Source organism: Sinocyclocheilus rhinocerous, unplaced genomic scaffold (genome assembly GCF_001515625.1).
Source record: "Sinocyclocheilus rhinocerous isolate Xijiao unplaced genomic scaffold, SAMN03320098_v1.1 scaffold65, whole genome shotgun sequence".
Taxonomy (NCBI): Eukaryota; Metazoa; Chordata; class Actinopteri; order Cypriniformes; family Cyprinidae; genus Sinocyclocheilus; species Sinocyclocheilus rhinocerous.
In genome coordinates, this window is record NW_015662000.1 from 497,087 (window position 1) to 511,774 (window position 14,688).

Below are 14,688 nucleotides of genomic sequence, written 5' to 3' on the forward strand. Positions count from 1 at the left end.
GGATTAGAGCTGAACATGCTGCCGCTTCCAATTCAATACAAGCCACATGACAGAAGACTGAATTACAACCCCAGTTTTCTGAGCCCACTGATATTTTAGTATAAACAATGGATTTACTTGTGAATCATGTATACTTTCAAGTGCTACTTTATATATATATATATATTTTTTTTTTTTTATTCCTGTGGAATTGTCAATTTTTGTAGAATTTCTTGAAACAAACACATCTCAAATGAATTGCTAAAGTTAATTGTATAGCTAGCATTTTATGCATCCTTGGCAATGTTGAAAATATTTTCTCATTTTTTGTATAATTTGCTTTAAAAGAATTTCATGTTCATACACAAGTACACAAATTTTTTATACATATTTTTTATTAAGGCCAAAATTGTCGTTCATGATGGAATTTACGGCACAATTTAGGGGCACAACTGTATGTTAACTATATGTTGTATTATAAATAATAATCTACGGTACAGTTTTTTTTAAGAATATAAAACAACAGAGAAGTTTTAAAAATGCTGTTCTTTTGAAGTTTTTGTTTATCAAAAAATCCCCCCCCAAAAAAAAAAGAACCATAGCTTCCACAAAAATACTGTTTTCAACATTGATAATAATAAGAAATATTTCTTGAGCAGCAAATTAGCATATTAGAATGATTTTTGAAAGACCATGTGACACTGAAAAGTGCAGTAATGATGCTAAAAATTCAGCCTTGAAGCACAGGAATAAATTACATTTTAAAAACATTTTAAATTGCAATAATGATTCACAGTATAATTATTTTTAATGTATTTTTCAATAATAAATGCAGCCTTGGCAACTTCTCCAAAAACATTAACAGTCTTACTGACCCAAGTGAACTTTTGAATGGTATAAACACAATAAATATTTATATGGTTATGGTACTACATATTCACTCTGTTTACATTGTCATCGTATAAGTCATATTTTATCATGTATTTTCATATTTTAAAGTTTAAGTCTGAGTCTGTAAGGTTCATTACTTGTTTCTTGAAACTTCACGTGTTGAACTACTCAGCTTGCGAACATCAATAAATCCAACAAATTGTCCATGTTGTGGCCCCAGCTCTGGTTTTACATCAATAAAGGTGTTCCGTTTTTAGACTTGACTAAAACAGTGCACATGTATCAAGTGGAAATTAGGTTACAGCATTAGAAAGACTGAGAGTGTCTCACTAATGCATTTATTTACAGTGCCGTGAAAAGGTTTTTGCCCCCTTCTGCATATTTGTCACACTTAAAATATTCAGATCAATCATCAAATTTTAATATTACACAAAGATAATGCAAGTAAATACAAAATGCAGTTTTTAAATGATGATTTCATTTATTAAGGGAAAAAAGCTGTCGAAACCTGCCTTGCCATACGTGAAAAATTAACTGCCCCCTCCTGTTAAATCATGAAAGAACTGTGATTAACCACATTATTTTAGAGTTAAATTTCACTAGCCACACCCAGGCCTGATTAATCAAGAAATCACTTACTGTAAATAGCACCTGTCTGACAAAGTGAAGCATGCTTAAAGTGTGGGCCAAAATTCCTCCACAGCGATGTGAAAGACTCATTGCCAGTTATCGCAAACGCTTGATTGCAGTTGTTGCTGCAAAGGGTGGCACAACCAGTTATTAGATTTAGGGGGCAATTACTTTTTTACCTTAATAAATGAAATCATGGCCAAAATTCCTCCACAGCGATGTGAAAGACTCATTGCCAGTTATCGCAAACGCTTGATTGCAGTTGTTGCTGCAAAGGGTGGCACAACCAGTTATTAGATTTAGGGGGCAATTACTTTTTTCCCTTAATAAATGAAATAATTATTTCAAAACTGCATTTTGTAATTACTCGGGTTATCTTTGTGTAATATTAAAATTTGTTTGATCTGAATCATTCAAGTGTGACAAATACGTAAAAAAAAATAAAATAAATAAAAAACCAGGAAGGGGGCACTTTTTTTTTTACAGCACTGTATATGACATGACCTACCTTGAAATTGCAAATTACACTTTAAAGTTGAGAAGTGAGGAAAATTTGTTTTCATCAACAGACTTATAAGCCTGATTAAAATAAATGAATCTGTAAAAAGGCTTTCGTGTTTTCCAGACTCATTTACTCGCATTGTATCATTTTTTAAAAGCTAATTTGAATTCCTAATTAAAAATTTATCATTTTCAACCTGCCATCACAAAATCACAGATTTTACCTATATTAATTTCAGCAGTCACAGTGAACAATTCTATTATAAGCCCGACTCAACTCTCAAGAATGTTCCTGATTACGGTTTATGCCATTAAATCGTTGAATGGATGATAAGATGGTCTAAAAGCTCTCTCCTCAGTGAAATATATGATCATGAGAGCATTAACCCAAACAACCCAAAAACATTCTGTCCTCAGTTTTTTTTTATATATATAAAGCCTACAACCACCATTTCAGGTTCATTACCGCTGCACTCAATAGATGGAAAATCAATTAGCTTTGTACTGAAGGCCTTTTAGTAATTATGAGAACTAATTGACTCCCCTATCGCCCTTTTTACACTGCAATACCTGAGATGGATGTGTTGTACATTTCATCTACTGAAAAAAAAAAAAATGCACCAGACTCCGTGTTTGCTTTCAAGCTATTTGCCTTTGATGAGCAACTTTAACCAGTAGATGTTTTTCTGCTCTCTGTGTTCTAGTCTTAAAATGAATCAGTCTGCTGGAAAATGTCTCATTGACGCAAGAAACTATTTGTTTCTTGTGGAGCCAAACTCAATGCCTCATCTATACATTGATATCAATGGTAAAAGTTAACTCAATTGATTTTTTTAGGCTTATGTGGCAAAATCATTTTCCTTTTCAGTATTTTGTCTTGTTTTCCAGAAAATATATCTAATTTAAAATATATGTAGTTGCTTAGCAAAATAGTGAATGATGCGATTTAAGAGAATATTCATTTTTCTTACCCCTTTGCTTTTGATTTAATCATAACCCTTGCTAGGTTTTGTTAGATATATGGTTAAAACAATGCAAAAATGGTCAATGATTTAAGAAAAAATAAACTTCCAAGATATATTTTCTGAAAACAATAATGCCAATTATTATTTATTAATAATAGTTATTATTAATATTTAAAAAGTACAGGAGTTTACTGGAAAACAAGACAAAAATGACAATTATTTTTTGCAGTGTAAGATGATCGGATTTATAACTGAGACCTAGCGGTTGAGCTGCAGCCCTTTTCTTTGTGAAATTGGTGGCTATTATCAGTGGAATAGTGAGATTTGACCTCTCCTTTTTAATACTAAATAGCACATTTATTGTTATAATTATTGGACAGCCTATGACTCTGTACCCTCTACTGGTCTATAGAGTTTATTAAAAATCCTTTTCAGCACTGGCCAGACTTGATAATGTCATTACCCTTCCCCTTACTGTGGCAATAAAATGTCAAACCTAACAAAATTTCCCAGAAACGGTCAACTATCATACACCTGGACGAACTACGAGAGAAACTGCGGTGGACTGAAGCGGAGGTTCCTCTAATGATAATCATTAGCTCTAACACATATCTTTCTGCTTCATTTAAGCCATTCTTAGCAGGGAGATCTATCATAGCCACCAGCATGCTGCAAGTTTGTGATTTATTCAGATTACCATTTCTTTTCTATGCACTCCAGTCATAAAGGCACCTTGAACCCTTTTAATTAAGAGCATCTAATTTAGAAGTGAACCCATCATTAATGCAGCACATTCATTATGGGATTCATTTACGTGCCTTTGCAGCGCTGTCCTGAGAGCCGTTCCCCAGTACAGATGCAAATAACACTCGTAAACAAGCTGAGAGGCTCATGGGATAGAGAAGAAGAAAATTAAAACAAGACAAAAAATATGATGATTTGATGTCCCCTCGCTCTTTTGGCTTTGTCTGGTTTTAAACGGGTCAGCTAAATCAAACTTCACAGAGGATTTGATTTTTACTGTTTGTACAGGAAATACCTAAAAATGCTGTTTACAAAAAGTTGGTCTCGATCAGCTCCCTAGATAAAGAAATAGTTCACAAAAAAAAAAGAAAATTCAGTCATCATTTTTCTCACCCTTATGTTGTTCCAAACCTGTATGACTTTCTTTCTTCTGAGAAACAAAAGATATTTTGAAGAATGTTTCAACTGTTTTTGTATGCAGTGTAAGTCCCCATTTGGCTTTCATTATATGTATATATTAAAATATTTTTACTTTATATATATATATATATATATATATAAATAAAACTATATACTGTATTATATATATACATATATATTTATGCCTCTGAACAATCCTTTGATCCTTACCAAAGCAGATTTTTATCCAATTAACCCTTTTTTCTTTTTGAAACATGATTACTATAGTTTTGTTTGCATTTTCTGTATAAAAACATCATTCACTGCTTCTAGTCATTTGCAATTTCATTGTACCCATAAAATTTCAAGTGCTTGTTTTAAATTTTAAGAGCCACACTTATAAATTCATGACCGTCCCAAATCACAGCTCCACCGTTACTCATTGCTGTTCGGACTGAAAGCTGGAAACCCTCTTCTCGCTCTGAGAAAGCATTTATAATCCGTAGGATCCCTAATTCACAACTGATGTGAAATCCTAAAGGGGTTGTGTTCATAACTTCATAACCTCATGAGGTGAGGGATTCTGTAATTATTCTTCCGTGATTACACTGTCTCATTAGCCTGCTGACCCTCCGGAGTGTTGACGTGAAACATCGCCTTCAAGAGTCCTCATGCACAATCAGTGTTTACCAGACTTCAGCAACACAGACAGAAAACTCTCAAGTCTGTTCTTTATGCAATAACACTTGAGACAAAAGTGGTCTGAGATGCATGTAAAGAAAGGTCATAAAGATGATGATTAATGCCTCCAAGCTAGGGAATACAGAAAACAAAATGTCACGGAACGGATGTTTAGCCATAGAGCGATTTTAAAGAAAGATATGTAAGAGATAACCTACAGGTGAAATATAAAAGTATCCATTATAGTTGTTGACTATATGTAGAAACAATATATTTAAAGTTTATTAAACTCAGTTTTGTCATTTATGTGCTTCATGTTGTTCCAAACCCGCAAGACCTTTGTTCATCTTCGGAAAACAAATTAAAAATTTTATGAAGCTACGAGAATACTTTTTGTTTGTATGCAAAGAAAATACAAATAATGAACAGTGAATATTATGTACTCAAAATTAGACATTTATGAAGAATTGTTATTTGTCTGTTAAATACTACTTTTCTTTTTTAGTATGCATTTTATTTTGGAATAATTACAGTGAGTGCAGGTATCATGTTAAAGACTTTTAATTAAAATGTTTTCTTAGCCCGACAGCTTTAACAAAATATTGGGGTATAACAATAGACTCGCCAACTCTCTAGACCGGTATAATTGCTGTGGGTAACTGAGGTGAATTTCAAACCTAAATGGCTAAATGTTTTTTGGGAAGAAAATGGATGACTCTAGAGTATCCTCTCTAATCTTAAAACTGTTGGAATTGAAAAACACGGAAATGCTGCAGATGATCCTGGATTTGGCAGCTTCTGACAGTTTTCCCATCCAGTCTGTCATGTTTTGGTTTCTCATGTCTAGCATCCTCCTGCCTTCCGAGTCTGATGCATTATGCATATTTTACCTGAGCTGTATCTAAACGTACAGAAACGGTCCTCAAAGAATGAAACGGTTATGCAGGACTCCTCTTTAATAATTGCATAAAAAGGCACAGTCAAAAGTTTTGACCAAACATATCTAATCTAAGCGTTTTTAACCGTACCTTCAGATAATTTACTAAAAGCTTTTAAAATACTTGAAAAGAAGGGAAAAAGCCTTGAGACTTAAGGCAGTTGTTTAATGAATTTGGCTATCACTCAATAGCACCTGTTGTGTGGATATGAACTAAAATGGCCAAAAAGTAGCTTGCACATCTGTTTACAATTGTTTGTGTTCTGTATGAGTTTCTTAACTCCAGATGTCCTGTAGATATCGCTTCTCCTCACGAAGTCCTGCTACTGTCTTCATAGCATCCAGTTTATCGATTTGAAGTTCATTTCCTATGATCTCCAACAGTGTGTCATTCACATCCTTTGCCATGTTCTTTGCATCTCTGTAAAATCGTGAGATATTGTCTCATTCCTGGTGAGCAAAATGTGACCGTACACATGGTAAAAAAAAAAGTCAAACCATTTATGTTTTGTACCCACCCACAGACATAGAGAGAGCCTTTGTCTTTGAGGAGGATGCTGGCAACATTTTTAGCATGGAGACTCAAGTTATGCTGGACATATGTTGGTCTGTTAACGGTTCCCGCTGCATCAGGCTCATCTCTGGAGAAGCACACGATCAGATTGCTCAGGGTTCCATTATGCGCAAATCTCTCCAACTCCTCTCTAGAAGAAAAGCAGTAATGTGCTTATTACCGCGTTTCACTGGTATTTCATCAGTCAGTGGTTGTTTTTGCGGTGGTTAAACAAAACTTGTGCATTTTAACATACAAATGGAACAAATGGCAAATTAGGTTCTCTCAGATTTTGCTTTAGTAAAGTAACAACATTTGAGCTCATTAGTGTATTGCATTCGAAAATTCAAATTGTCATCTCCCTCATCCATCTGGCAAGAACGTTTATAAAACCTCAAGACTGCAGAACTGTTGAACACAAAAGGAGAAATTTTGTACTGGTCACTTTTTTCCATGCAATTACAATAAATGGAGCCTTAACCTGTAAATCGCTTCTGTAACAGCTTTTATTTCAGCCTCTAACAAAAGTTTGGGTGCGATTTCAAAAAAATGAGATGGAAAAGTGAGAAGATTACAGACAGGGTCAAGCTCAAGGTTTGAGTCTCTTTTGCAATCAACTGCTCTGCTTTTCTCGAATGTTCACTTGGCAAAAGCCACTTTTTATTGCCTTAAAGGAAATGTTTATCCAAAAATGAATATTCTCATGTTGTTCCAAACCTGTATGACTTTATTTTCTGTTGAACACAAAAGGAGAAATTTTGTACTGGTCACTTTTTTCCATGCAATTACAATAAATGGAGCCTTAACCTTCAAAAAAGGTTTAAAAAACTCCATAAAAGTGTTTAAAAACACCATAAAAGTGTCTTAAGTAAACTTGTATAGTACCAGATTTTTCATATTCATTAAGTCAGAACCGCTTGTTTTTTAAATTTCTTCTTTGGTGTCCTACAGGTTTGGAACAATCTGAGGGTGAGTAAATAAAGACATAGCAACTATAGCATAAATAATATAAATATTCAAAATAAATAATGAACTATTGCAAACAATAGTTGTGATACAACTTCTGAGGCATCTACTATACATATCCACTGAAGCTACAGGAGGACGACAGAGTGAAATGTAAACAGATGGGTGATGTAACGGATGAAGCAAGCGTTTGCACACAACTTCTGAAAATAGCCATGTTTACACAAACACCTGAGTATTGACATGCACTCAGAATAAGAAATCACCACGAAAACAGAGTTTCCAATTATCCGAATCCAAAGAAAAACTGTTTTTGAACGTTTCTGAAGAAAATCTGTGTATAGTGCTGTGCAAAACAGACTTTGCGATTACTTAGAAAAGAAATACACCTCTCCTACACACCCTCAGACAGGAAAAACAGCTGCTAACAGCTTTAGCTTTGCCATTGCATATATTATATATATTTGCGCTGTCAATCGATTAACATTTTTTTATTAAAATCGCACCTTTTTTCTTAAATTAATCAATCACAATTAATCGTGATTAATCCCACCTACACTCTAAAAAATGCTGGGTTGTTTCAACCCAATGTTGGGTCAAATATGTTAAAGTTTTTAAATATACTTTTATATTGCATTTAATTTTACATTCAATCTTCAAATTAATGTAGAAACAACAAAGACGGTATATTTCTAATATTTGTTTAATGGGATTTTTTTTATGACTGAAGGCAAGTATAACAGATACCAATACTACTGATGTCTCTAGCAAATTGTTTTCCTACACTCTAAAAAATGCTGGGTTGTTTCAACCCAACTTTGGGTCAAATATGGACTAACCCAACTGTTGGGTTAAATTTTTACATTACATTTTTAACCCAAAAGTTGGGTTAGTCCAAATTTGACCCAAAGTTGGGTTGAAATAACCCAGCATTTTTTAGAGTGTAATATTTAACCATTGACTATAGCCATTCAACATTACAGTATAATTGAGAGCTATCAATTTGAACATTTATTAGACTTAAAAAGATAACAACTTCTAATTTAAGTGAACTAAAAACAATCTTGACTACTTGTGCCCTTCAGCAAGTAGGAATTATAAAGAAACTGAATAAAATTATCAAACGTTCTAAATTAAATATAGATTAATCCTAAACGCTACAAAAGTTATTGATTTCCTCTTTTTTCTTTTGTTCTTTGATTAACAGACATCACAGCAGCTGGGTTATTAGGTTATTTTGGCTGCTTATAGAGCTGCCGCTGCTGAACATGACGCAAATCTGACACGCATCATATTTTGGTAACTTCATGACTTAACCGACGACAAAACTACGACATTGCATGCTCGTAGTTTCATTTGCGCTTTAATATTAAATTATATACAGCGCACCACTGCATTTGTGCGTGCAATTGAAGAGCACATGCTATGAGCTACGGCTACGGCTGACAGGACAGGAAAATTCGCTTATACTGACATATGACCCGACAACATCTCATCTGACTGCAGTTCATTGTTCACTTAAGCTCCCTCGTCACCTGTACCATTTCTGCGCTCGTTTGATTATCGCCTGGCGCTGAGGCAAAGCTGGAGTGCGCGTCTAAAAAAAGTCTGTTTGATGTAGTCATGAATATATTGTTGGTCTAAATAAATGCAATTCTTGTCAAGAAAAAAAAAAGAGACAGAAGCAGCAGTTGTGGGGGTGGCCAAATATATACTGTATATATAACACACACACATATATGCAAGTTCACTAAGCAAAGCTAAATATTTTGCATCTAAATTATGAAACTCCTTTTCATTAACAATCAGGTCTATTCATAGCACATGCTTCATGTGTTTTGAGTACATATGTTTGCGTGGGCCATCTGGGAGCCACATCCATCTTAACTGGTCCAGATGAGCTGTTCTAGGCGTTCTGGTGACAGATATCGAATGTTTACAAAGAAAACAGACTTGAGTGATCCTTTGTCCCTTTTCCAGAATCTAAGCCGCTCGCTTTCCCTCCTCATGTAATACAAATCCATAAAAACAAAGAGGCTCATTGGTGACGGGGGGCCAAGACAAGTGTTCTTTATTTCAACAACACTGATTGAGGCTGATTTCACCCTTTTAACACTCATAAGTATCATATTTGATTAGAATTGATTGCAGAAGCCTTGTTTTCTTTAGCAGGCTGCCTGATGGCTAGCCGGTTCGTTTTTTGTTTTTCAGTGAGCGTTGAGTTTTACAATCCAGGTTTTCAGTCGCCTTCTCATCTCAAATGCCACCGGCACTTTCTACTTACTCATTAAAGCATAGCAGACAATGAGGGTGTTACACCGAGCAACACTAAGCACATTTTATTGATCGTCTTAATCAATGCAGAGAAAAAAATGATAAATGAAACCACAGTGTGACCAATGTGAATAAAAACGTTAATGAATACAACCCTTGGATCTTCGTGACCACTGAAGGCAGAGATAGATAGATTCAAACAGCATGTCAGGACCTTGACTTTGATCTTGTTGTTATTAGCTCTTGTGTCAAGTAGAGGCAAGCGCTGATACAACGTTGTGTGTGCCGCCCAGCCGTCACAACACACACACTTAATACTCACCAATCCAGGCACCAATGTCATTACTCAGGACCTTGCGCATGAGTTATGACTGTGTGCCTATGGGAGAGCCAGACCCCAATCATCTTATATAATGTCTCGTATCATATGCCCCATACTCTCAGAGGGAGTACTTTAATTTCATTGCTTTCCCAATCATTACTCTCAAGGACGGTGCAACAGGAGCCTCTGGCTGATAGCAACCAAGAGAAGACAAGACGCCAAGAGCCTGTGTGAAGCTGGCAGATCGAGTGAAAAATACTCTGAGGTTATGGAGATAACATATGATCAGGTTGCAAAAGGGGGACGGTAGAATAATGGCTGCACTGCAAAAATCTATTTTCTTAATCAGAATTATTTTTCTTGTTTTCCAGTGAAAAATATTTAAACATTCTTAAAACAGCGTAAATTTACTTGGGACACAAGATTGCATCAGATAATAAGGCTTTTTTTAGAGAATATCTTAAAATTTCATAGCCTAATTGTTGTATTTCTAACAAAATATAATGAGGTTTATTCTTACAACAAGAAAAAAACGCTTCAAGATATATAACACTGCTCATATACTGTAATAAACACAATTGCTTCTCAAGTACATTTATATAAATTTAAGGCTGTTTCGATATTTATTCTGGAAAATAAGACAAACAACAAATTAAGAAAGTTATTTTTTTGCATGTTTGTGATGCACATACCTGAAAAGAAAGTCTTTGTCTTTGTGGCGGCATCCAAAAAAGAGCCACATCTCTCCGAAAGTTGCTTCCTGGTTCGCTTCACGTTCTTTCTCTCTGTCAGGTCAAAACAATAATGCAAAGTTGAACATAATGTCTCTATAAAATGAAAAGTTATAACACACATATTGAATACTAAGCACTTTAAAAAAAAATTGTTTCTAAAAGCTTTTTTGAAATCATTCATTTTTTCATGTTGATATCTATAGAGATGGATGGCCAATGGCCAAAGTAATGCCAATTAGGGATTTCAAAACGACCTTCCTTCGGTACCAAATCAATACTAAAATAAATACATAAATAAATAAAGTAATCTCAGCCTTTCTGTAGGTCTGGTAATACAGAGTACAGACTCAATTCAGTAGCCAACGGCTGTCTGACTGACAGGCGGCTGCTTTCTAATGCTCGCATGCATATTTATATGTTTATGCCTCATGGTAATGTGTGCAAATGGTCAAATGTACTTCTTACTTAAAATGTCTTTTGGCAGGTTATTAATGTAAATAAGTGAATGTAAACAGTTGGGGGAAAAAATATGGTTTGTGTCAAAATATGAGCTCCATGCATCAGGCTGTGTATTAAACCTAATAGGCCTGCCACAGTCAATTATGTTTATAATAACAATAAAAAAAACTGGAAAAAAGAGAAAAACACTCTGTTCTTAATTTAAAATGGTTCCTTATTACTTACTGAAAATCACTTTTTAAAATATCAGCAATATTTACTTATATACACACCACCGTTCAAAGGTTTGGATGTGATACGATTTTTAATGTTTTTTTTTTGTTTGTTTGTTTTAGAAATCTCTTATGCTCACCAAAGCTGCTTTTATTTTTATCAAAGTAAATACAGTCAGTAAAATATTATTACAATTTTATTATTACAACCATTTTAATTTTTAATTCTCAGTAGCCATTACTCCAGTTTTCAGTATATGTATGTATGTATGACATAATATATCATGTTTCACTGGTATTGATATAGACTACTAAAATCATAGCAACCCTATCATGCCAATATATACAAATACTTAATACATTTTATTAATGGCAAAGACATACACCCACATTTATTTAAATACATTAAAAGTTAAATTAAATGTTTATTTACAGACAAGGCTGTCAGTATATTTTGGAAATGAAACAAGGACAAACAATCTCAAAATTCTTGAATATGAGCCGATTAATCTACCTGACTGATCACTAATTACAAATTCAAACATCTTAATATATCAAATGATCCAATTCATAGTTTCACAATGATGAAACCATAAATTGGCATGTGGCGTTTAATTACTCTCTGACCTGCTGCATTACCACAAAAACACAAAATCACTCTGTAGAGAGAAGACCTTGATATTTATCTGGACGTGTTCTTTAAGAGCAAGTCCTCCAAAAGATCTGGCAGTGTTCCCAGAATTCCCTACACTAAGGTGACATACAGGTACTGGGCACTATCTGTACACTGCACCTGCTAAAGGTTGACAGACTTCTCCAGAGATAAGAGAGAAGACGTCGCACAAACACAATCAAAACTTCCTTAGGCCCTTGAAAAAAAGCAGCACACTGTCTACTCCACTGCATCTTTACTCCAACGTGATAATAGAGGAAGAGATCTGTTAGAGATGCATTACACAGGCCAGAAACATACTCCACTGCGTCTACTCCTTTAGTCATCTCGGCCAACCTAAATGAAGCATTTAGAAATAGAACACAGTCTGGAACTTTCAGAAGCATTAATAGAAGTGGAATGGAGAAACACCCGAAGGACTTTGAGGGTGAGATGCCCTCCATCATGCTGATATCTCTCAAAACACTGCAGTGAGCCGAGTTTCAGACATTAAGCTCTCCCCATCTGCTGAACGTACAGTTTAATGGCGATTAGAATACCAATGAGCCACAGTGTGGACGAGATGACCACAGGAAAACAAAACAGAGCTTCTCTTCAAACATCTACAATCTGTTCTTTTTCATTTCAGGTCCTTGCTTCAGTGACCCATCGCATGCAGTGAACAACTGGCAAGCAAAGCAAAACGCTCACTTTTGAGTCGTTCTGTCAGACAGTTGTTATTGTGATGCCTTTATATTTAATTTAGTCGCATGTTGAGCAACAGCCAGGCAATAGAATATTAATGGGTTGTTTACTGACTGATGTTAATAAAATAGATCATGCATCTTTTTATACACCAGGTATATTATTACTTTGTGTGACATCAGTTAAAAAAAACACCCCCAGGCTTTTTCTATTTGCTATGTAGGCAATAAGCATGCAAGTACTTCTACTTGAATTCAGAAAGACCAAAATAAAACCTATAATTGACCCTTCGCGGGAAGTTTGATCGACTATCGATTTGACCAATAATAACACCGAATCTGCCATTTTTGTCTCACCAATAAACCAGACAGTAGAGTAGATTAACGTTGATGGACTTGAACTTGAAAAATGGTGTGTATATTGACATCTTACCGCGGTTGAAACAAGATACCTTCTGATGCGGATTCATGTTTATGGCACGCTATAACTAGTAAAGAGGAAGAGATGATCAGTTCACTGCCGCTTTAACGAAGGTGCTACAGTGATCTGTCATGACACATTAAACAGTCACAAAACGGTATTGTTTGAATTTCTAAAAAATTACAAAAAGACTTTGTTTCATACCTAAAGTAACCTGCTCTGTCTTGTCTGTCAGCATGTTGTGAGTTTTCTCTTTGCTCCATGATGTATTTTTCACTGTGTGAGAACATGTGTGGAATGAAAGAGTGCCATGGCTTGTCGGGCGTAACAACAGTAACAAAGGGGGTCTTTGCGATTATTTCTCAACGAAACCTAAAACGAAAAAAAACTGCCACTTTATACCTCACAACTGCGACTATTTTTCAAAATAATGTCTTTATACATATCAGTTGTGACTGTTTCTCAAAATTGCGACTTTATATACCAAAATTACAACTTTTTAAAAACACAAATCTATACATAACAGTAGGGATGGGAAGATACAGCTACCTCCCGATTCGATACTATCACGATACTTGGGTGCCGATACGATATGTGTTGCGATTTTTTTAAGAATTTAAATTCTACAAGTATTGCGATTCGATATTGCTATGTGTTGCAATTTTTGTTTTTTGTTTTTAACTCTAGACCATGGGAAAAAGTTGAAATACTTGATTATACCCTTAAAATTGACTCTATGTGATGAGGCATATTAACAAAAACAATGCATCGCATCTTTCTGAACTTTTATTTCAGGAGCATACACATACACAGTGTATATTTAAAGTACCTTGAACCATGAAACTTTCAAGTACCAAAACCCTGAACTTGCACATGAATATAATAGTCAAATGTTCAACAAAATGAGTAGAAAAAATACTTTCTGAAATAAAATAAAGTGCTATGTTACTTTGCATACCGTTTTAATCACGTTTAGTCATGTTTTCCCGACAGTGTGTAAAATCCAAAGTGTTTCCACACTTGGGATTCAAAACGTGAAGGTGCAGAAAGAATTCTGGAAGAGGTTTGATCCTCTGCCTCAGTCATGGTTTTGCTTTCTCGTGCCGGCGTGAAACGTAGATGACGTCATCTAATGCAGCGGCACTGCGCACGCAGAACGATCATTGTATGACATCAAAGCACCGCGAGAGCTACAGAGAACAGACGCTCCGCATGTTTTCGAATCGCTCTCGCTGTACTTTGATGTCATGCGCTGATCGTCTGCGCGGTGCTGCTCCAAGTCGAACACGCCTATACATTTTGCCCTCTGTTGGAATTAAAAAGCGCTAACTTCTCCCCACCACCTCTTAGGAAAAGTAAAATAATTAAATATAAATAGATTCTGAGGTAAACCAATCGATTTTTAAATCGTTTTAAAAAGAATCGCGATAGTTAGGTGAATCGATTTTTTTCTCCCACCCCTACATAACAGTTGCAACTATTCTTCAAAATCATGACTTTATGCTTGACAGATGTGACTATTTCTCAAAACCGTGACCTTATACCTCACAATTACAAGTACAATTAGTCAAACTGGCACAATATACTGCACAATTGTGATTATTTCTTAGAATTGCTAATTTATTTATTTATTTTTACACACAGTATATCTATATATATATATA

The 14,688-nt window shown here is 35.0% G+C and overlaps 1 protein-coding gene across 1 annotated transcript in view; it reads right to left on the reverse strand.

Annotated features, from left to right (window-relative positions):
- Positions 1-5,272: 5,272 nt before the first annotated feature.
- The window catches only part of LOC107727200 (methionine synthase reductase-like), a gene marked incomplete at its 5' end in the record, with an annotated part of 21,785 nt that continues 12,369 nt past the window's right edge, over positions 5,273-14,688 (reverse strand). The window contains 3 exons of the mRNA XM_016536992.1: positions 5,273-6,148; positions 6,246-6,431; positions 10,535-10,627. Coding sequence (XP_016392478.1) covers positions 6,004-6,148; positions 6,246-6,431; positions 10,535-10,627 — 424 coding nt within the window. The remainder of the gene's footprint in view (positions 6,149-6,245; positions 6,432-10,534; positions 10,628-14,688) is intronic.